Here is a 24677-nt window from a genome sequence, read left to right as displayed (position 1 = left end):
AGGTTTGTTTTATACTGTTATTGTAACTCCAGTAGTCCTGCTTATATACCTAACATAGGCCGGATCCCATTTGTGATGGACCAACAAAGGACTTCTGGATCACCACTTACTTAAGAACATTTTGTAGTTTATACTCACCTAGAGCACAAGCCTCCCAAAGTACAACTCCAAACGACCACACATCACTCTTGGTAACATACATTCCTCGGGCCAAAACTTCTTGAGCCGACCAGCGAGTGTAATCTGGTACCTACCACAAACAACAGAGACTTAGTCTGACAAGTACATTGTACTATTTATTTTTATACTGCATATGCTGTAACTGTATTTCTTGTGTTCTTTGACGTTGTCTTAGCAATGTAATGTTGACAAATGGCAATAGATGTATTCTGAGACTTATAAGGTATCTGTTACAAAAAAAATAGATAACATAAAGGGTACTTGTTACAAACAACAAACACCATACAAAGTCTGCTCAAGAAGTATTTGAATTTGTATGTAGGAATTAAAAAACTGCATTGAGCTGACCCCTGGCGCATAGATCGAGGCAACTGTAAGGCTAAACAACTTCTTGATCAGCATCGTACATCTTGTTAAACTAACGGGAATTACTAAAATACATCTGTAATTACAAGTGTTATTAGATGTATTTTTTGTACTTTCAGTTAACTGTATGGCACATATTGTGACCTTGACATGGCATCAGTTTGTTGCGTGAAAATGTGTAAGTAGTTTTTTTTTGTGCAAAGCAAAATTACGTAACGGGTGGAACAGCGATACTGAATTAAATTTTGCCAAAAACTGGGTTTCGCCAACCTTAAACGATTCTTATGATTCAGCAAGCCTTTGGAGAGAAGCTATGAGTGTAACACAGATAAAAGAGTGGTATCAGTACAACAGATTCGAAGATGGCCGCACTTCGGTGGACAGTGAACCTCGTTCTGGGAGACCATCAACATGTCAAAATGATGAAGTTATCGATCAAGTTTTAGTTTTAGTCATGGAGGATTGACATACTAATGTTTTGTGAACTAGCTACGGGATTTGGAATCAGTATTGGTTCAGTTCATTCAACTTTAACGGAAGATCTGGCTATGCGCAGAGTTGCTGCAAAACTAGTCTCAAAGAACTTGACTGATTAACAAAAGAAAATGCGGCTTAAAGTTGCTCAAGACATGCTTGAATGCATTCAGAATGGCCCAAACTTTCCCAAAACAGTTATTATAACTTGTGATGAATTGTGGTTGTACAGGTATGATCCCGAAACCAAGGCACAGTCTTCTCAGTGGAAATTGTCAACATCACTAAAAACAAGCACGCCAAGTTCGAAGCGAAATCAAAGTCATGCTGTTTTTTCGACTGCACTGGAGTAGTTTATCATGAGTACATACCTGAGAGCCAAAACATTACTAAAGAGTACTACTTAGAAGTTCTAGGCCACATGTGCCATCCAGTGCGTCGCATGTGTCCCGATTTGAGGGCCACGAACTCTTGGAGGCTTCATCAAGACAATGCTCCAGCGTGTTCTTCCAATTTTGTTCAAGGCTTATTGGCAAAACATAGCATTCCTGTGCCACACCAGGCCCCCTACTCACTGGATATGGCACCACCTGACTTTTAGCTGTTCCCTACCTTGAAGATCCCGCTTAAAGGGACCCGATATCAGAGAAGAAGTTCCTGATACAAACAATAGATAACACGTATGGTACCTGTTACAAACAACAGATAAGATTGATACATAATAAAAGTTAAGTACCAAAAAAACAACAGAGGAGTATAAGGGATCACCGCCTCGAGCAAGTTAATGAAGAGGTTAGCTCATACAACTTGCCTGATAATGTTCACATTACAAGTTTCCAAGTTTGATACAAGGCTTGAAATTGGCTGCCATTAATCATTGCATATTAACAAGATCCTTGTTTAAGTATCAGCAATAACAAAAAAAAAGTAAATTATGCTATGATACTCATCCCTATTTCAGCTTGCACTTAGTTTGAAATACACTTAAACTATGTCTCCGTCTAAAAAGTGATGAATAACACATGTATTTACAATAATAAAAATACCCACTAGGCTTATATGATAAAGTTTGAAATAAATAATCCCTCACAACTCAGAGAGAATATTTGTTTATTTCATTAAAACTTTAAATAACTTACCTTATTTCTTCTGCTGTACTGAGCGATACCAAATCCTGTTATTTTTGGTAAAACTCCATCTGCCATGAGGATATTGGAACAGGTCAGCTGTTTATGTACAATCTGTTAAAACAGAACACTTATAATTGAAATGAAAAATCAAATGTTCTGTGTCAGCATAAAATGTCCTTCATATTTTAACAGTAAATTTAAATTTTTGATGACCATTTTGGTTACATAACTCTAACATAGTTTATGTATTTTTCATAAAATTCCACTGTTAGGATATTATAATCAAGGATATTTTGCAAATTAGGATTTAAGAATGAGCAAACTTTAAAAACCAACTGGTCGTTTCTATGGGTACATGCAAGCGGCTTTTCATTTTTCAACTTTAAGACTGTAAAAACTTAACCTTCTCATTTTAAATTATGAACATTACATTAGGAGATGTAAAGTATGAATCATGACTGTTACATTTATACTGGAGATGAATGTACTACTTAGATTACTTATTCAAACCAATATCTAAATAAAATCTAAATTAAAAAAAAATAATATCATGGAACAACGTAACTAAACAGAATATTATGTTTCATAATACACTCAGCTGCCGATTAACCGTGACGGATTAACTGCCTTGCAGCTTAACCGAGATAGTTTCAAGAACAATAAGTAAAATTAAGTGCAGATAAACAAAACATAATTACTCCTCCAGGCGGGACCCACTCAGGTCAAAGACCTCTCCCCGCTTACCCATTCCTCACCCGTGCACCCTGGGCCCACTCAAGGTTGTAGACCAAAAAATGTAATCCAGGTTAGTTGGTGCCTCGTTAATATTTTATTAAAAATTTTATTTTTGTATTTACGTGTAATATTGTGTTTAAAATTGTGTGCTATTTATCATGATTCCCGTGAAATATAACACTCAGGTACCTATATTTTATTGCAATACACTCCACTGTAATGTTAGTTACCACTGTTAAGTATTGTTTTGAATTTTAATAAAATTCCCATTCAATTGATAGATTATTGCAGATTAACCGCGATTTTACACATCCGGGAAGCCTCAGCCCAACTTTATCCCGGTTGATTTAGAGTTGAGCGTACAATACAATCCCATGTCAGTTGGGAACGGGACTATTAGTTATACAAAATTTCTTGACATATCACACTTACAACATAAATTGAAATCATCACACTATTAAAATATCAAAGTGGTTTAAACACTATTGACACATGCCATGACTTAATGCTGGGGTGAGCGGAATTACAATGGAACGGTTAGACATGGTAGTATTATGAGGTTTTACAGTATGAATATAGACTGAACCAATATTTGAAACTTAATTATTTTAGGGTATAGTTGTGAATACAAAATACAAACCCTTTTGGAAGCAAGAAAACTCATTCCTTGAGCAACACCAATCAGGAAGTCTAGGAGAGTAGATTCAGAGAGAGAACAAAATCTAGATTTAGAGAACTCTGAATGTTGTAAGCAGCGACTCTGAAGTAATATGTCCTTCAATGTAGCAGGATGGTGTTCCAACACAATGTACAGGGTGTCTTGACTCTCACAGGTTCCTGTGAGAGAGAGGGTGTTCTTATGGTCTCCACCTCTCACTAACACATCCAAGTTCTCTAACATACTGCGTTTATCATCACTCGGTAAATCCCCATCTGTAAAACAATAAAATCAATGTTGTTTCTACATTCACTGAGCAGATAAGCTATGTATTTCAAACAGCAGTTTCAGCAATTCTAGCCGTTGTAAAAACAACAGAACCTAAGAAATGCTTCTTCACTCATTACTTCTTTTCCTTCGTTTTTCCTACACTGACTTTTCCTATATTTTCTTATAATTAATTAGAAGACTTAAAAAAAGATAAATATCTTGTTGAAAAAAGGATAAAGTACAAAAAAAGTTGTAAGTACAATTTTAATAGCTTAATATTATGTTTTAAAAGTAAGAACCTGAAATATGCTGATATATCTAGGAATAGGATGGCAAAACGTAGAAAGATGACCTCAAATCCATTATTATGCCGAAATACCCACACTTCCTGCCTAATCACAGCCTTTTTTGCCAAAAATGTTTCATGACTATTAGTGATGGTCAAAACCAGAAATTTTGAATCTCATAACCGAAACCGAAACTTTTTAGAAATCGAATCCCGAATCTCAAAACCTTAACGCAAAACTTTTTTACTTAGCTGGTTACATAGGTCAAGGTTACAAAAATATAGGTAATTAATAAAATGTTAAGTATGCAATCAAAACTGAAAGAGATCTACTCCTGACACTGACATAACATAAATACTTATCTGATAATCTCAAACTTGAATAGGGCCTACATCTTTTTTTTATAAACAACCAACATTAAAATAAATTAAACCCCTAACACCAACATAAACATGAATATTAGACTAATTAGAACATTTAGTAGTCAATATTTCTCTATGAAATATTGATGTGAAACTGAATTGTAAGTCGTTTGAGTTATAGTATTTAAGATGCCTTTTGAAGTTCAGAATACAATTTACTTGTTTCATTACTTTTGATGGTGATATGTATGCTCTATTGCTACGAGCATGTGTGGAAACAGTGTTATTAACAATAATAATGACACAAAATATGTCAGCAGTTTTAAAAATAAAATTGCCAAAATCTTAAATTTCAAAACTTTTGAATCTCAAAACTCGGTGTTCGAATCTCGAAACCGAAACTTTTCCAAAGTTTTGATGGTTTTGAGGTTTTAGATTCGGTTTTGACACATCACTAATGACTATTCAAAATGTGGACAACCCTCAACAATATATGTAAGTTTTTGTATGCAAATCTACTCAGTAAGTAGTCTTGTAGTAAAAATGCACATCATTATTAACATTGAACAAATGACAATAAATAATCACCTTGTATAGCATAGATGGCAACTGGAGTCACTTGGCCCTTTCGCTGTACAGTCCCTTTGTATACTGTGCCGAAATTGCCTTCCCCTAGAACTTCAGGTTGTAGGTCCAAAAAGTTACGAGGAATATTCCAGATTCTCTGATGTAACATATCATAGTAATCTACTTTCTTGTTCTCCTCCTCTGGAAGATATTCGTCGTACACAAAGGCACTGTTTTCCTATGAAACATTTTGCAATTTCAGATATGTGTTTATCAGCAATACATTCTTAGTAGGGGTCTGCGGTGCACCGAAAAAGTCGGTACGGTACGGTACAAGCTTAATTACCGTCATCGGTTCGGTACAGCATTTTACACGGTACAAATTCGGTTCGGTACAGCCTATTATAATAATAAATTACTTTCAGTTTACTATCGTAGTCAACGGCAGTTGGTTCCAAGCACATAAAAGTCTTATCAGTTGTTTGTTTACGATCTTCATAATTTATTACTAGCGTGATGATGCAATAAAAAACCCATTAGCAGTCCCAAATCCATTAACATTTTATCACGACAATAATTGTTGTATTGAAGTACTTCCAAGAACTGTTGAGTTTTATCACTTTTATTTCTTTACGACTTTCCCCAATTCTGTTTTATCATAAAAATAATAGTTTTATGATGACTGTTAAATGTTATCTCTAACTTAATCAGTATTTTCATGAATATTGAATTTGCCGCTAGCCATTGCCTACTGCCATAAAACTGTTTATGGCTACATATTAAACTTGTAACTAATCTACAATCTTATTTTATAAATTAAATATTTGTTATGGATATTTTATCTTTCTATTGACGACCATGGATATATACAAACTTTTGTCGTGATTTTAATTTTAACATCAAAATACAATATTGCACAATCGTGATATTTTAGGCTATTGACCTTTATTATGCATCCGGTATTGCTGTTTCAGAAGAGAAGCACGTTGATAAATTATAAATTGATATTCCCGTAGTTAAAAAGAATTATTTTACAAACCTATAAAACAAAATCATAAAATCTTACATAAAGATAACAATAACGGAAATTGTAAAAAGGGTATAAAGATAACAACGTCAATCTTTATCTTTGTTCTTCTATTTCTTGGGTTTCCCTTCATCACGCATTCAACAAGTTGCCATGGTTACTAATCACCCATGTCGTTATCAGCTTTTGTGACATAGCGCACAGCAGGGGGTAAAACTTGACGAAAATCGGTTAATTTTTACCTATTATTTAATTACCAATGAATGTACGGTACTACTTTATTAGTATTTGGTATTGTATTAATAATCGGTCCAAATGGCAGATTTTTGTCAAATTTTACACCAAATTTATTGAAATTTCAACAATTATTACCAAATATTTGTATTCATTTAAAAGATTGATTTGTGGTATTGGGTTCCCCACTGAGTGCAGCCGAGCGGCACTAATGAGGGTCGGACCTTCTTGGGGGTGAACAATAGACGGCTTATCAGACCCTCCCCTCCCCTCCCCCGTGGTCTGGAGAAAGCTTGTAAGCAAACTATTGCACAAGCGCGCGTGACTTGACATTGGGCTGCTTCAATTATAATTTTGTCAAATGAACTGTGATGTTTCAAAATCAAAAACAATAATTTGGGACCATACTGCTTAACAATAATGGACTGCAATTATTGTTGAACATACAATCCATTTTTAACAAACTAAGATTATACGATTCAAATACAATTATAAAAATTATTTTGGTATTTTACTTGGGGTAATGAAGTTATGTAGGCTAGTGTAATTCTCGGTTCATCAAGGTTCTACTGAATTATGTTTGGCAGTGAATAAGTGTAGAATGCAATTTATAAATTTAGGGATACACACCTTTTACACAGTTATAAAGTCTAATTGCCCAACATCAAATCTTACTCTGTGATAATCCAAATTTTAGTTTCAGAAAAAAACTTTGCAAGAATTGTATCCATCTTATAACTTAACTAGTTTTGAAGCTGATAAAAAAAAAATGGTCTTTGCCATTACTTCATCATAACCTCCAGTTTTTCATTGTCATCTGCTGTGAACAGCTGGCAAAACTACACTGTCTTCTACTGAATGCTTTTATATGTTAAAAAAAAAAACAAAAAAAAACAACTTGACATTGTGTTGTTTGGAAATAATTTACCAGTTTTGTGAAATTATCTTGTCAATAAATGTTTCAAACATGTTTATTCATAAAAACTCTTATCCTATTTTTAAACTACTTTATCATGGCTATTCAAAGTATCTCAGAGTAAAATAGGTAAAGCCTTTATCTCAACTGTGATTTTTCTTGACACAATCCTCGTAGTAGTAAAAGGTTTTGTTTTAATAATATGTGGTACAGTAATTGTTGTTAGAAAACCATGAATGTAGGATACTATCCATTTTCATAGTAATGTCTATGTATTAAAGTTAAAAATAATGGTTTAGATACAGTTCTGAGAAGAAAACCGCAAAAATACGGGTAGCCGCGTACCGTACCGATTTTGTACCGAGAACCGAGGTACAAAATATTGTACCGTACCGAACCGTACCGACCTTAAATTTTCTGTACCGCAGACCCCTAATTCTTAGGAAAAATACTGTTATTTTTACAGGATTTTAATTATGGCACTGTTGTTGATGTCCAGGAAACTACAAACTTATAATACATTTCAATTAATATAAAGTGTGATGAAATAAATTTTTTTGCAAATCTACTAAAGTAAAAAAAAGTATTTGAGAGAATTGAATTTATTGCTTTTGATAACTCCAGCAATTAATTAATACTGAGTTCGCGAACCAGCATGATCGGACCATGGGAACGGGGGTTTATGGGGTACAAATGGGGTTTTCCCATTTTTGACCCTAAAAACATAAAATTTTGGAATTTCTTTCCCAACCATTTTGTAGAGCTTAAAAAAGAAATAATTTAGTATATTGAAACATTGTTGAATGCCTAATGGTTACGGAGAAAACTCAAAGAAGTGTAAATTTAAAATTCCGATGTTATTCTTATGGAGAAAATGAAAACTGTTCTAGTTAACTTGTTTATGGATATATGTTGATAAAATTTGGCAAATTGATTTATTTCATCCTATAGCCTACTATTGACGTTTGGTAAAAAAACACTTTTTACCTTCCCCGTAGCAGCAAACCTAAGCATTTGTTAAATCGAATGTTATTTAAATTGGGAATAAATATGTCTTATTTATGGAAATATTTGAGTAAAATTGTAATCAGACAAGTTGAAATTCGCTTAGTCTGCAGGTTTTCTGCGGCAGGGGTATTTTATTCTGTTAAATGAACTGTGATGGTTAAAAAACAATAATGAGGGAGCCTACTGTATATCAATAATGGGATGAAATAGTTGAATACATGACAGATTATTAAACACTGGGATTAAAAAGTACAATTTTATAATATTTTTTGGCATTTTCTTGGGATAATGAGGTTGTAACGTAATTTTCGAGTTATCTATTGACCACGGTTGATCCGCTCCTGGTTAGTCAATATTCTACTGTATTATTGAATCACAAGATACTGACCACTTCTGTCATTGGTCCTCGCACATTCAGCTCTTGTTGGTCCCTTCGCAAGTAACGACGGCCACCATACTTCTTGTGGACAAAGATGTAAATGCAGATTGACACCAGCAGCAGAAAGCCACACACTATGATTGCTCCCTTCAAGATTGTTGTTAACCCGTCATTGTTGATTGATCCAACTAGAAAAATATTTCACAAAATTATTGTACATTTTAAAATTGTTAATCAAGTAGATGCCAAATAAATAGACAGACTCCGAGACTCACCGAGGTTGGAAATAAGTTCTACAGTACAAAATTTATTTTAACATTGTAGTGACTTTGACAAAATACGATGGTCATTATTTAAGAAAGTAGTTTTTGCTTATAGCTACCTGGTTCGCATGTACACCACAACGGCTCCTCCCCGCTTACTGGCATCATTTGTGAACAGAAAGACACAATTTGCAGCTCTGTAGCTGACGTGTACACTTCACTTTGCTGTGTTTTTAAATTATTGAACCTCCCGCCACGAACAAGATAAGGTCAGTCGTTTATTGACCACAAGGAACATATCCGATGCCGACAATCATCGCCAGATGACTGAAGGATATTGATCTAATGCAATGAGTGAGGGTATAGTGTTCGGACATGGGTTATGGATAGTAAAAATGGCCGTGAAAACCTTTTTCCTTTGTGGTATTCCAGAAATTGGGGGCCCCCTAGAAATTGTGTAGACCCCTCCAAACCTAGAATCCCAACACCCTGAGCTAGCTGGAGCGCCTATGGAGGGTTACAAACTACGCAACCATACACAAAATCGGCCTTTACAAAACCACCCATGTATGTACATTGAGTATCAATATACTTATTCCCTTTAATTTTAGTAGTTAGCTTTAGTAACATTAGACTTAATTGATTTTTTAATGTTGGCTTACCTGGAGGAACATCCAGAAGGACAACTCCTTGTTGGGATCGAGAGCGGGCAGATGAAGAATAAGAAGCCTTAGTGATTCCTTGGAAGCTGCTAACCACACCCAAGGTAACCAAGAACTGTCTGTTAGCCTGTAGTGGAGCGTTGTAATAGTCTCGGTCACCTTCAATCTTGTAATGCTTACCATCACCCACCACAAACTCTGTTCCATTGGTTACACTCTGTCAAAGTATACTTAGTTATTGTATCATGTTTTTAAGTTTAAGTTTAAAGTTTTTAAGTTATTTATCATATTTTTTATACAGTGCAAAAATGCCAAACTTGTAATATTGCCACACACTACACTTTAGGGATGTTTTTGCCAGTTACTTCAACTTTAATGCAATTTTTATGCAAAATAAATACTGTTTATACCTTTAGCATTAATTCAAATTCACATAGGTTGTGATAAATAGTTAAATATAATAAAAGGTTTTAAGACTTGACACAAATAACAATAAAAATGAACAAATGTTACCTCCGGACTTAGCTCCGCTGCAATGTAGTATGGAAGATCTTCTTTCTTGTATTCATACCAAGACTTGAGGTATTTATGATCAAAAAACGTTTCTTCTTCGGAGACAATGATCCTATATTTACTGATAGGACCAAATTCGTTTATGGCTGGTTTCAGTCTAACAGTTATTGTCCCTTTGTCTTTTTTTACTACTTCAGGGCTTTCAGGAGGGGATGGTTCTGAAACATATAAACTTTAAAAAAAAACTGAGCTTTTCCATGAATAAAAATATGAAAACAAATACGAGGGCTATCCAGAAAGTGACCGACGTTTTGGCCTTGCGCGGCAGTTGGTGGGGCTAGGACCACCATCTTGGCGTCAGAGTGTACCTACACTCAGTAAGCAGCCAGCCGTGGTAGCTAGAGCATCGTGGCTTCTGTACTTTGTATGCAGTGGAGTTTTGAAGTGAGCGCTACAATTATAAATCACGCCAGTTGTAACAACAGGAACTCTACGAAAACATATGAGCGGCCATCGACATGATGTAAAAACAAGCAAGGAAAAACCAGTTGCACAACATGCGTTATCTCATCAACGATTAGACAACTGTTTCATTACAAGAACACTAAAATCATTGCCAAAAACCAACGCAATCATAAAAGATGGGAACTGGCTTACTAGATAGATAGTCACCAACTCCAGAACACCAGCAAACCCCAACATGAGATAATATCCTTCTATCCTCACCCTCACAGTTAATTCTTTAAGAATTTATGTACACGTAGATAAACCAATTTGCTTTTCAATTTATATATATAATATTGCAACGTGTCTGTATTTAGTGCTTTGTGTTGCTTCAGTTGATTAACCCGTCAGCCATTTTGAATTTAAACTTTGACATCTCATTTTAAACTGTTGTCTTTGAAACTGCCGCATACTTCTGCCTCTGAAAGATGCAAAATATCAAGTCTTTATGTGTGTGAATATAACTTATTTGTGCTGTAACTAGTCTGCAACCTTTCCTCATGTGAGTTATCTGTGTTCTCTCCATCCTATATAATTCTTTAAATTAAAGAATTGATAATTAGTAATTAACGAAATATGAAAAAAAACCTAATTTAACTATTGCAAACCATGTTTTAGAAATTATTTTTTACATTAAATACCCTCGATTAACAATTAAGTAACTTAGGCTGAAAACTTATTGAATAACTCTATCTAGTATCTAGCAAAGAATAATTGATCCGGATATGTAACAATTCTACTCAATTGATCATTGGGTCGAACAAGATGAATCAAGGTGAAAAAGATATACTGTACCGTACTCAAGAACTTGCCAATGAAATTTTTTTTGTCAAAATCCAAAATCCATTTTGGTGTCCAATAATAACTAGGACTAATATACTCTGATAATATATCCTCACCTCATTCAATTTAAATTGATTGCCTTCGCTGGACTCTGATTTTAAATACCCAGACATATATATATATATATTTTAAATTCAGTAATGAACCTAATGCAAAGTGAATTTCATACCTTGTGGTATTTAAAAGACGTACAAATTGCAAAACTAACCAAACAGTAATTTAATCTTCAATCAAACCACTAGCCTATTGGTCACCTTTGATTTGAGTCCACACCAGAATGTTTGCAGATCGCCCGGCACCAAATTCATTGGCAGCAGTGATTGAAACATTGTATTGAGTCCCAGGTGACAGGCTGAGCAGACCAACCCTTGTGAGACTTGCAGGGTATGTCCAAGATCTGGGATGTACAGGTGACTGGGAGAAGGTTTCACTTGCGTTGGCAGTTATGTAATACAAACTGAGGTTCCCATTGGCTGCGTCGGGAGGTTCCCATTGCAGTCCAATTCTTGTTTCCGTAATTCCTGTTTGGTTGACAATAATATTCTTTGGTGGTCCAGGTACTAGAACAAAATTGGCCTTTAGCTACACAATACGTTGTTGGTTTTGAACAAACTTTTCTACATTTATACTATTGTGAGAAGATTTGAAAATAAAATCTGTGCTATTATTTTCTATTTTGATTCAGTCAAATTGGCCTAAGCGAATAGCTTTAGACAACCATATTCACTGATAGTTGTTTTTTATATACAGTCGGATCTTGATTTAATCAATCTGAATGGATTTAACAATAAATAAAAAAACATTAAATGTTGGTTAATATTTGTTGTTGGTATTGTTAAAGCTTTTATTGTTTAAAGGATTATTGGGGATATTTCTATTGCAATAATAAACATCAGTAAATATTTTACACTAGGCCTATTTAAGTTACTTTGCAATATAAAAACCACCAAACGCTCACATGCTCTGATGGCCATAAAACACTCCAAATGTCATTTGTTGATGTCTACCTAGTGGGCAACTTCAAAAATAAAATAATTCCGAGCTGTAAACTGCTATGACAGTTGCTGAACTGACATACATGGCAAGGTGGTCAGTGGTTATGGCCACGCTAAGATAGCAGCAGAGATTTAAACGATTCTGCAATGTTGACATCACCATTACAACTGGTCAACAAAAGACGATGGATTTGTAGCTACCATAAAATTCTGTATCATAGAACAGTGCCCTGTTAAGCCTATGGAAATTAAGAAAACCAATTAAGATAACATGAGTCATATCCGTCTTGATTGCACAGATACAGTAATTATGTCAAGACAAAGAAATGAACAATTCTGGGAAATATTTGTCAACCTTTGGCTATGTTGAGGAATGTAGAGGTTTATTTAGCAATAAAGTTGTTATTAGCAAGGGTAGGCTACTCAACTTTCTACAGACTTGTTACATTGAGATTTTGAACCAGGCCTATTAATTAAATCCATAGATAGTATGGATCATCATAGCTAGTTCAAGGGGATTAAAACATATTAAGATATAATATAATCTCAGTGGTGTTTTATTTACTACTTTAATTAAGATATTAATAAAGGCTTTACATTAGCATTTTGTACTAGTCAAACTGAATTTCAAATAAAAAAAAACTCTAGACAATCATTGTAAATCAACCACAGACCTAAGAATCCTGTAGCATATACACTGGTTGCTTGTAAACCACCACACAACTGGGTAGAATTTCCGTAGCATTGCTGTGTACAGTTGCCAGCGCCTTGGCTTCCGTAACTACTTCCACACAAACACGATTGGCCATTTAGAATTCCTGCATATCTGTTAAGTAAACAAATATACAAATATTATAATTTTTAGGGCCCAGATGAACAATAAAGTAATTAAGACTACTATTAACTATGGAAAACCATCATAAATGGTTCATTACAATCCATTTTTAGCCCCTGAGCTGTGATAGTATTAATAATATTAATATTATTATAGCAAATGCTTTGCGCGTATTGCGGGCCAAGTACAGACCCCTGGGGAACGCCACAGTTGCTAGTAGCAATAGAGGAAGTCTCTCCTCCTATGCAAACCACCTGCCTTCTATCCGCGAGGTAGGTCTCAAGGAGACTGAGCGCACCACCATGGATCCCGTAATACTGCAGTTTGCGCAGTAGGATGCCATGATCAACACAGTCAAAAGCCTTACTTAGGTCGACAAACGTGGCCCAAGCATAGTTGCCGCTCTCAAAAGCGCTCAAGACTGTGCGGACCATGCCATCAACAGCACCCATGGTAGAGCGACCAGCCCTGAAACCAAACTGATGTTGATTAAAAAGTGAGTTAGATTAAAAAAACTTACTGATTTGATCATAAATTACATGATCAAAAATCTTTGCCAAGACAGGAACCAGACTTATGGGCCGATAACTACCCACATTATTCCTATCACCTTTCTTAAATTTAGGAATGATTTTGGAAAGTTTGAGACACTCGGGAAAGTGTCCCTCTAGAAGACAAGTGTTAATGCTATAGGTGAGAGGTACAATGATTAGGTCAGAAACCTCCTTTACTAACCAGTTAGAAAAGCCATAATAGTCCCTGCTTTTGCTATTTTTCATTTTACCTATTATTGACAAAATGTAGTCACAAGAGACAGGGGCAAAGTTAAAATTCTTATTACTAACAGGGAAAGTACTTAAGAGGTCATTAAAATTAACATTTGGGCGATTAATTTCAGATCTAACTTTGTCGACAGAGTCAATCAATGATTTGTTAAAAACATTTGGATCTAGACACAATAGACACAATAGACCAATAGACACTTGGATTGGTTCAACTTGTCCCATGTTCAAGCTTGGCTTGATTAATAATTTTCGGTTTGTGTACAACGATTCTTCAATGGACTGTTGGTCCAACACAATCCAAAAACAGCGGGGACCCATAGAGGCAAGTGGGGAAAATGCGTGAACTATTTCCAGGAGTTCTTTGGCCACCCTGTTACACTTTTTGCATTTATCTATTGTTTCGGCCAAAATATTTACATAGGACTCAACATTTTAAATTGCCTTAAATGTATAAGCTCAATTGTTACAGCATATAAGTTTAGGGACAAAAGTATTTATCCATAACCAAAACCAGATGGAAGTTAAACAAGAAGTGTGAAGATCAATTATGTTTTTAAGATGAACCATTTATTAAAAATAGGTATTTACTTTTGTCTAAAGCTCAAACTGTCGTACAACGCATTTGCCTAGACGCTTGACCACCAAGATGTTTGATTTTGTCACAGATGCTGGCGACGTTCACAATTTTGTTGTGATCGTGGGGGACAAATATGTTCACGATATCAACATGACGGTGGAAGATGTTCTCGGTTTTTCCACGACTGTGGATGGCATTCACGATTTCGCCAGGCGGTGGAGGATGTTTTAAATTTTACAGCGACTGCTGAAGATAAGAACAGTTTGTGTGACGATGGAAGATGATCTCAATTTTGGCGTAACCGTGGATAGTGTTAACAATTTCATCATGACCGTGGAAGTTGTTCACTATTTCGTTGTGACCGCAGAAGATGCCAGAATTTTACAATGACTGTGGATTGATTACAATTTCAAATTGACTCAGTTTCCCCAGGATTCCCAATTCGTGGCCACCCTGTATAACTCTGTTTGATTGCAATAAAAATTACTCTATCTCATTTAAATACAGTACAGGTCAATAAACATGCTTAATATTTCATCTCTTCCTGTAATGCACCAAATTGCTCCTGCGACCCATAGTTTGCGAACCACTGCTAGGCTATATGATGTTAAAACATGTATATCAAACAAATTAAATTGCTATTTGTTACCTATAGCACTATGTAGGCCTAAGATTTTAAACATTTTTACTTTACTAAACCTAAATTTAGATAAAACCTTATTTCTGATCAGTAGCAGGCATATTGATTGAACCGAGAGGCTTAAAAGCTAGTCTTAAACCGCAATAACTTCATCAACAGATTAAAACTTTTTGAAACCTTACCCCAATTTATGGGTAAATGTTTTTAAATTGCCAGTGCAAATTAAACGTATTAAGTCAACAGAGCCATTTAAAAAAGAGATGTCAAAGTTGCTTACTGGTATGGATAAAACTTATAGTGAACAAGATTTTTTGAATGATAATTTTTGACGTATTTCATACTCTTTTCTAAACCTTGTTTATATTTATTTATGTTTATTTATCTAGTTTTAAGTTGATTTGTTATTGAACTAGACAATTTCGCCTGTTTACCCAGCCAATGTAAGCGTTTCAATGTAAACGTTTATGTGAAAATAAATAATTGACTTGACTTGATTAGTTAGGCTTACCTGAAGAAATGCTCCAGACAAGATGACAGGCAATTATCTACTGTCTGGGCAGCTGATGTGCCATTAATATACAAAGCCAGGTCTGAATGGTTTGCAGACTGATGTTGGAAACATCCAATATACTCTCCATTTAAATCTAAGTTTTCAATTTCCTTGATATTTATGAAAACTGTAAAAAATATTAAAAATACGAAATTCATCTTCTTGTGATACCTGTAAAAAATTGTTATTTTTATTTACTGTATAATGTAATAAAAGGACAATTAAGTTTAGGAGTGTAGCCAGAGGACTTAATTCCAACAGCAAAATTTAAAGGTCTAGCTAGATAGAGCTCGTGCGTTTCTTGGTGAAGCCTGGGGGTAGGTGGTTAGAGTGGCTCTGAACCGGTTTTGTAGAGGTGGGGGATGCCGAAAATCAGTCTGCGCTCTCACCCTGTCCGAGCAACATCGCAGATACACTCTTTTTCAAAAACATTCGGGATGCCAGTTTGATTATCTCAAAACTTATTTTGTTTATTTTTAAGTTTACAACGTGGTGTGGAAATACAATTTTTTTAGGTACGTTTAAGCCATAGTTTTGTATAATTAGTAACGCATTATTTGTACTTGTTTTTGCCCACGAAAAATCTCTGGCTCATTAACAAGTAAATTTTGGAGTATTAAAAATAGCCTACTCTAAATTTTAATATGGAGAATTTTATAAAACATGCTATACTTCGTCCATAAATATTTTCATATTCCTCTTAATTAGGTAAAAAATTTTATCTTTATTGAAAATACTCATCACACAACTATCGTGTGAGCAACCTGAACCGCCTCCGCACCGCAGTCCGAACTCCGTGTCTTTAGTCAGACTAGTAGCAGAATAGGACGACGACGTCAACTTCCCCTCTCGTGCTCGGCTCCCCACTTGCCACTACAGCCCCTCATACCCAGGCGTCACGAAGAAACGCACAAACTTTAAACTATTCCAGCAGCCTGTTTACAGAGACCTATTACTGATGTATCACAATATAAATAGGTTATTTTTAGGGAATTTCCCATAGTCTATAGGCCTAGGGAATAAGCTATTACCGATCTCTTGGTAAAACCTAGGCCCGGGACCGATTTACTTTGTCATTTTAAGGTCCCCAGAGGCCAAAAACACCATCCGTTCAAATTCATATATATATAAATATATACATAGGTATACGTGTCCGTTAGCATGATAACTTGAGCAAAATTGATCCGCTTCTGATGTAATTTCATACTAAGCTATCAACATTTCAATCAAAAACACACCTCGATACCTTCCCTGTAACAACAAACCTTGGTACCTACTCATTAAAATGAATGTTATTTAAATAGGAAATAAATCTGACAATTTTCAGGGAATATTTTTGTAGAAATCCAGCCAGGTAAATGGAAATTTGCTTAGTCTGCAGGATTGCTGCGGCCCTTGGGGGTTAAAAGGGCATGAGTTTACAACACATTTATTGGGTGTGGACCAATCCCTTCAAACCTTTTTTTATTCGCTTTTATAAAATGTCATTGGCTTAAATTAGGCCCTACAAAAATTCATACATGTCCTTTTAGTTACAAAAAAATAAAATCATTAGTGAATATTCATTCAGTAAAGAGTTTAAACAGTAATTATATCGACCTCCGAACCTCACGCGAAATTAAATTTTTTTTTCAAAATGGTCTCTACACTGATTTCAAAAATGACTGTCGTTTTTCCCGGATAATGGAAAAAACGGGAAAATTTTTTTTACTCAAAACCCATGTTGTGGGTACTCAAACTGAGCGGAATTTCATCCAGAACAAGAATATGTAGTTTCGGACTACTAAGCGGGCCGCTGGCTACTCATATACTGCCGCATAGCGCTAGCATTGCGGGTGACTCTAAGCCATTGTGGAATGCGGGCTTTATTTTAGGTTAGGATTGTTTCGGTTAGGTCAAATTTTGGTTAGTAAGGTTAGGTTAGTTTACGGTATCAATAACATGAGTATTGTAAGTAAACTAACCTAACCTAACCTAACCAAACCAAACTTAACTTAACCTAAGATAATAACCTTACCATAGTTAGTGGAATGTGGGCTTTATTTTGGGTTAGGATTGGTTAGTTAATCAATAACATGAATAGCCTATTGTAAGTAAACTAACCTAACCTTACCAACCTAAGCTAACCTAACCATATGGGTTGTGAAACATAACTTACCCTTTCTCTCACGATCACAATGATCAGCTGGCCTGCTAATGAATAGGCCTACTGAATACCTTTGTTAATTAAATATGGCCCGCTTTTCCGGTGATATTTAACTTAATAGCGTAATAAAAACTAGGCTACATTTTCTTGTTCAGGATGAAATTTCGCACAATTTGAGTAACTTACCCACAACATGGGTTTTGAGATAAAAATGTTTTTCCTGTTTTCCCCATTTCCCGGGAAAACGGGACGTTTCAATCAACGGTCAAACGACAATCATTTTTGAAATCACCGTGAAATTTCGACCATTTTGAAAAAACAAACTTGTATTTCGCTTGAGGTCCGGAGGTCGATATAATTACCGTTTAAACGAGAGAGGTTAGGCTAAGCTAATATAACTACAGCCCGTCCTCGCTAGTCCGACGCTTTGAAATCCGACGTACTTGGTAATCCGACACGCCGTCAGGCGCCGCTACGGGAGCAAAAAATCAAGCATGCAGTGACATGAAACACTGTGACTCACGTCTCGTTGCCGTCGGAGCACTTCCGTTCAGTGTTCAGTTGACTTTCGAGACGTGCAGTACACTTTCCCGGTGCAGTGGTATTTTCTTTGTAGTAAGTGCAATTGTGTTTCCTTTATTCTGTGTTTTTAATTCTTCCCAAGAATTGAATGGTGATTAATACATTGTTTAAAATTATAGGCTAGTTATGTCTTTTTGGCAATCAAATGCAAACAGAATAGCCATTTTCGATAATCCGACGTTTTTGGTAATCTGACACTACGTCAGTCCAGTACCTGTCAGACTAGCGAGGGCGGGCTGTATTGGATCTTAAGAAGTTATGACACTTCTTTTGGTATGTTTTGGCCTTCCTATAGCCTTAGCCTCTATCACTGAGAAAGCCATTATAAGTTTAATTTGAGCTATCAATTGAGGCCCAGCGAGCTTGAAAATTCATACAACTACCTACCTAAGTTAGTCGGTGCCTATCCGGCCCTGGCTGGTCAAAGACAAAGAGGAGGTAATAGCTGATTAGCTGATTTTCAAATAAGAGGGCAGCTTCACGGTCACAATCTGAGAAACAACAACCTGATCTCTATTCCCAGATGCCGCACTTCTAAAGTGAAGGACAGTTTCCCACTACTGGCTTGTAAGATACTGAGAATAGACTGCCTGAGAACATTAAGAACCTGGAGCCGAAACTGTTCAAAAAGAAGTTAAAGTCGTGGTGTTGCCAACAGAGCTTTTATTCCTTGGACGATTTCTTTGATGCCCAGTTAATTTTTTAATATTTTTAATGCCGCCTGACACTCAAGTTAATTAAATAATAATAATTATATGTGTAAGTATTTTTTATTTGTAAGTTTTAAGATATTATGATATTTGTATCATTACTGACGCGACCTATCCAGAAATGGTCAACGGTTAAGAGGATGGTAATTATGAGGCCTAATCGATAATAGGATAGCCCATTTAAGAAACTGTACTCCGAGAATCATTGTTTATAGAAATAATTTAGCAAAAATGTAACTTAATCAGACAAATTGAAATTAGCTTAGTCTGAAGGTTTGATGTTTTTTTTTTTTTTTGTCCTAGGACGGGCTCGTTTTTCACATTAGGCCTACTTCAGGCTAGACCTAGAGGTTGCGGCATTATCACTTAGATAAAATCCATTGGTGACTTGGCGGGGATCGAACCCGGGACCTCAGGGACTGAAGTCTTGCGCTCTAACCACTGCGCCAGCTCGCTCCCCTCGCCAGCTTGCTGCTGAGGTGGTAACTTATTGAATGTTATGATGGGCTTCAATTGAATTATAAAAAAAACTGTAAAATATCTCAGTTCAGCTGAGGCGCAATAAGCTGCCATACAAAAAAGTTTAAATGGCTTAATCTTTCGGTCCTTTTACCTAGCAGATCACAAATGGAGTGTCCAAGCTAAGTCCATTCTCAAACCTACTAGCCTATGTATGGTTAGAATCTACCATGAATGGTTGTCTAGATGCTTAGCAAACAATAATCGCTTTTACTATTTGACCAGGTTGTCATATTTTAAATATATCCATCACCAACAATGTAGGCTACTAATTAATATGAAATGTAGCAAACTAAATGTGTAATATAACCAACTTACTATTTATTAACATAGGGCGTGTCAAACTTAAGATAACTAACATACCAAATTTACAAGTTATTGTGAGTAAAAAATAGATCAAATAATACTTCAAGAATATTGTTCCAAACTAAACTAATTTTCATTCATGAAAATAAATATTAACTAAACTTATATTGTACAATAGTTTTATTTTTAACATTGTTTGGATTGGAATGTGGAAGGTTAACTTGTCGACCGAATTGTTTAAAAAAGATCGAAACCGAACTGAACTGACGAAAAGATAAAACAAAACAAAGCAATCAACGTCATAAACAGCGAATATTCCAAACCGATTGACTCACTTCACTTCACTTCAGGCCTCCAGGGCGGACTGGACTGACTAGAACTACATTGCAAACTTGATCATTGTCAGTTTACAGACTGGGGGCCCATTTCATAATTTGTAATTTCCATTAGATTTGCATTGGGCGATCAGCTGGATTTACTAATAATATTAGTTTATACTTTATTATGATTATTTTATTATTATTGCTATCTTTCATATGTATTTATTTACAGTCTTGTGAGCACGGCCACCTTTAACTACTTGTGAGTCAACAGTATTAGACGTATATCTTTTGTTTTTCATTCAATTAACTCGGACTGAATATTGTGCGTCAAGAGGACCCAAAAGAGGGTCGTTATTTTTTTACTTACCCTATTACCATAGACTAACCAACACAAGTAGACTTCTCATCCCATTGTAAATTTTGAAGCACGTTTTTGGTGTCTAGTTCATGTACGTGACACTGGGCGCTAGTGTCGACGAAACTTTGTTTCTATTATTTTAGGGTTAATTTCTCGATTTGTGCTTTACTGTTTGGTTATATAACTAGGGGACAAGTTATTGTTTATGATTAGATCGTATTATTTGGTTAAACGAGGTTTTAAATGGCTGTAATAACGGGAAACAAATTGTAAACAAAACACGACCTCTACATAAACGTACAGAACTAACAATAAAATTGTCTTCAGCTGTTCCATAAGGAAACTAAACTACATATTACAATAAAAAAAAACACTTTTAACTCCCCTGTTGCAGAAAAGTACTCGTGAAACTAATGCTATTTAAATAAGGGGTAAAAGTTGCCCAATATTTTTCAGTATAAATCCAATCTGGCAAATGTAAGTTCACCTAGAGTCTGTAGGTTTGCTGAAGCGGGGGTATTTTCATTTTCTTGTTCCTATGGTTTATGTGTTTCCGGTTTTTTGTCTCCTGTTGTATGTTTGTTCGCCCAGGAATTCGTTTAAATTGTAAGAGAGGCGCCCGATGGGATAGTTTTTAGCTGAGAAGAGAATTTTCTTGGGTTTTGAATATTTTAAAGCCGGTTTGGTAGTAGGTCGTATCATTGGTTGTGTTTAATTTTTATCCCTCTATATTTAAATATATATACAGGGTGTCCCGGAACTCTCTACCAATATTTTATGGCATTGCTCCTGGGTAAGAAACATACCTAAATATCATATTTAAATTGTCCGGAAGTCCTTAGTTACGCACACAGCCACCATTTTGTTTTTTCAGTTATTAATTTTTTTCTAAAGAATGGTTTAACATACGAAATGGAAACTTTGCACAAACATTTATGACAACTAGACAAAGCTACAAAAAAATTATGACGATTTTTCAAATTCAAAAAACAAAATGGCGGCCATTTAAATTTGTATAAAATCAACGGTTTTTGAGTTAATTAAGAGACAAAATTTTTAATAAATAAATGAATAAAGAGTTTAAAAAGACAAGAGAACAAGAAACACCACTCAGTTTACATGCACATTGATTAATAAATATTCTAACCTATCTATACATAAGAAATATAACAACCTATAATAAATTTTGTTGCTTGCGCAGGGAAGTCAACCGGACCGTAGCCTTCCTTCGAAAACTAAGCCGAGCGATTATTAAGGCGGGGATTATTAGGCGAGCACTATAACCACTCAGCTGCAGCCAGTTTGTTTAATCTATGGTTTAATCAAATATATAACTATTAAAGCCAACTTTTTCACTTTTTTGTGTATGCTGAATAAAAATCATAGATATGATAGAAGTTTCATGGTGTATACTAAACGTACATGATCAATTATGTATGTTTAACTTGATGAACTATAACCTAAATTCAGATTTTAGCAGGTCCTGTAAGAAGAACGGAGGCGTTGCGTTGTATGCCTCTAAAGATTATGCACCAAAATGTAAGGCTATAGACGTTAGTGGTTTCTGTTTGGAACAACATCATGAATTTGCTTGTCTCAGTGTGCCTGATTCCAATCTCATAGTTATAGGTGTGTATCGCTCACCCGATGGAAATCTGGAGTGGTTCCTTGACAGCCTTGAAAAACTAGTCCTATCCCTTGAAAATAGAAGAACGAAAAATAATCTGGTCCTGGGTGGTGATGTTAATATAGACATTTTAAAAGGTGAGAAACACTCAGAAGACTTTTTAAATCTTTTGAGATCCCTAAATCTTTATTGCTTGGTGTGGGAACCTACAAGAGGCAATTCGTGTCTGGACAACGTTGCGACGGATTTACCCAAAAGACTCCTGAAAACGGAAGTGAAGAGACTTGCTGTAAGTGATCACGACGCAGTCAGCCTCCATGTACAAACTGCATCAAGTGCAGTACCTGATGGTTCTGGTCGAAGAGTATGTAGGCCTATTTCAACAGACAAGATAAATAATTTTATATATCGCCTAGATAACACAAACTGGGACTTCCTTTATAATACTGGTGCGGCTGAAGATACCTTCAATTGTTTTTTTCAAAATTTCCTTCTTATGTTTAATGAATGCTTTCCCACAAGGTTACTGCCTACAAAACGCTCCAAGAAAAATCAAAATCTTCCGGACTGGAAGGACCAATCCCTAGTAACGTGGAAGAAGTGGGTGCTCCTAGCCTATGATCTCTACAGGGACAATAAAACACCCGATTCAGAGCTACGCTACAAAACTATTAAGAAGCAGTACAAACAAAAACTTCTATCAGCTAGACTGGAAAGAAATGCTCGCTTCATAGAATCTGCCAGTAATCGCTGTGCAGCAGCCTGGAAAGTTATCCATGAAGAAGGTGCTCCGTCCAAATCCCAGTTGATATCTTCAGTGACTGCGGAAGCTTTCAACGCCCATTTTATTGACTCCGTCCAGCAGACCAGAGATGCTATCAACGGTTCAGCCACTTCTGCCCTAGATATGCTGGAGAAACGTGACCCTGCAGGCTCACGGTTCAACATTACCCTTTTATCCTCTGAAAGTGTGATACGGGTGGTCCAGAAGCTCAACAACTCTCCAAGCAAAGATATATTTGAGGTATCTGTCAATCTTATTAAGAGTGTTTTTCCTAGCATTGTTAAGCCTTTTACCTATTGCCTGAACCTATGTCTCTCTGAAGGAGTCTTTCCCCAAAGACTAAAGATAGCCAAAGTTATACCTATCCATAAGAAAGGTGATCCAAACAGTCCTGAGAATTTCCGCCCTATTTCCCTACTCCCAGTATTTTCAAAAATATTTGAATCTGTAATTAAGGATCAGTTGTACAAATATTTCGAAGAGCACAATCTGCTCATGACCGGCCAGTGTGGCTTCAGGGCGGGTCTCTCGACCATAGATGCTCTAGATAAGCTTGAAGCAGTAGTACTGCATGGATTTGAGGCTGGAGGCTTTACTGGGGCCACCCTGTGTGATCTCAGTAAGGCTTTCGACACGGTCGACCATCGGATACTGCTGGATAAATTGAATTTTTATGGAGTAAAGGGCTCTGAACTCAGGCTCATGGAGTCATACCTGGCTGGGCGTGAGCAGAGGGTGCTCATAAATGGACATATCTCTAGCCCTTGTCAGATCACTCATGGTGTCCCACAGGGGTCTGTACTTGGCCCCCTTTTGTTCATTATCATGACCAATGACCTCATTCCAAATTTTGGAGGAAATGTCGTCTGCTATGCTGATGACACTACCCTTTTCAGTTTCTCTAAAGACCTGATAACTCTAAATGGTCAAATGTCTGAGTCCATGGGGATAGCATCAGCATGGTTCCGAGCTAACTTTTTTAAGTTAAATGAAAGTAAATCCCAAACCATTGTTTTCACTTTAAATCAGATGGATCATGAAGTTTCAAATGTTAAATTACTAGGCCTATATTTGGATCCAAAGTTAGACTGGCACTGTCATATTTCTCATGTCTGTAGTCGTTTGTCTAGGGTAAATTTTCTCCTGAGAAGACTTAGAGACTCTGTACCCAAGGAATGGTTAAAAACAGCCTATGTAGCATTTTTTCAGAGTGTACTTCTGTATGGTTTGCGTCTGTGGGGCTCCGCATCTGGGGTCGAGAGGGTCTTGCTTCTGCAAAAGAAAGCAATAAGGATTGTGAATGGTGCAGATTATCTGGACCATTGTAAACCAATCTTTGTTGCCGAGTCCTTGATGACAGTTTACAATCTCTTCATTTTGCAGTGTCTCATGTCATGTAAGAGGAAGCTTGGCACTCTCGAGCTCAGAGGAGGGGTCCACCACTACAACACTAGGAATAAGCAGGATCTAAACATACCTTATGTTAGACTAAAGAAAACCCAGGCTAGTAAGGAAATCTTAAGCTTGAAATTAATGAACAAATTGCCTTGTACAGTTTGGAA

The 24677-nt window shown here is 36.0% G+C and overlaps 2 protein-coding genes across 3 annotated transcripts in view; one reads left to right on the top strand and one right to left on the bottom strand.

The window, feature by feature from the left end:
• LOC128998074 (putative inactive tyrosine-protein kinase Wsck) overlaps window positions 1-20241 on the bottom strand; it is a 34235-nt gene extending 13994 nt beyond the window's left edge. The window contains exons 1-11 of one of the 2 annotated variants that reach the window (XM_054424052.1): window positions 20036-20241; window positions 15719-15931; window positions 13048-13199; window positions 11633-11938; window positions 10032-10249; window positions 9519-9735; window positions 8603-8781; window positions 5051-5267; window positions 3526-3818; window positions 2160-2261; window positions 139-250 (exon numbers count right to left, since the gene is read on the bottom strand). In XM_054424052.1, coding sequence (XP_054280027.1) covers window positions 139-250; window positions 2160-2261; window positions 3526-3818; window positions 5051-5267; window positions 8603-8781; window positions 9519-9735; window positions 10032-10249; window positions 11633-11938; window positions 13048-13199; window positions 15719-15918 — 1996 coding nt within the window. In that variant the 5' untranslated portion in view covers window positions 15919-15931; window positions 20036-20241. The remainder of the gene's footprint in view (window positions 1-138; window positions 251-2159; window positions 2262-3525; window positions 3819-5050; window positions 5268-8602; window positions 8782-9518; window positions 9736-10031; window positions 10250-11632; window positions 11939-13047; window positions 13200-15718; window positions 15932-20035) is intronic. The other variant, XM_054424053.1, reaches the window with a different exon arrangement.
• Window positions 18411-24586, top strand: LOC128999053 (uncharacterized). Its single transcript, XM_054425410.1, has 3 exons — window positions 18411-18486; window positions 22175-23909; window positions 24499-24586. The coding sequence occupies exons 1-3, from the start codon at window positions 18411-18413 to the stop codon at window positions 24584-24586; spliced, it is 1899 nt and encodes a 632-aa protein (XP_054281385.1).
• Window positions 24587-24677: the final 91 nt, after the last annotated feature.

Source organism: Macrosteles quadrilineatus, unplaced genomic scaffold, assembly GCF_028750875.1.
Source record: "Macrosteles quadrilineatus isolate MER2022 unplaced genomic scaffold, UCM_ALF_1.0 Scaffold_7__1_contigs__length_78375512, whole genome shotgun sequence".
In the NCBI taxonomy this organism is placed as follows: domain Eukaryota; kingdom Metazoa; phylum Arthropoda; class Insecta; order Hemiptera; family Cicadellidae; genus Macrosteles; species Macrosteles quadrilineatus.
The sequence above is the reverse complement of the archived record's forward strand: the minus strand, read 5'-3'. Positions and strand labels throughout refer to the sequence as shown.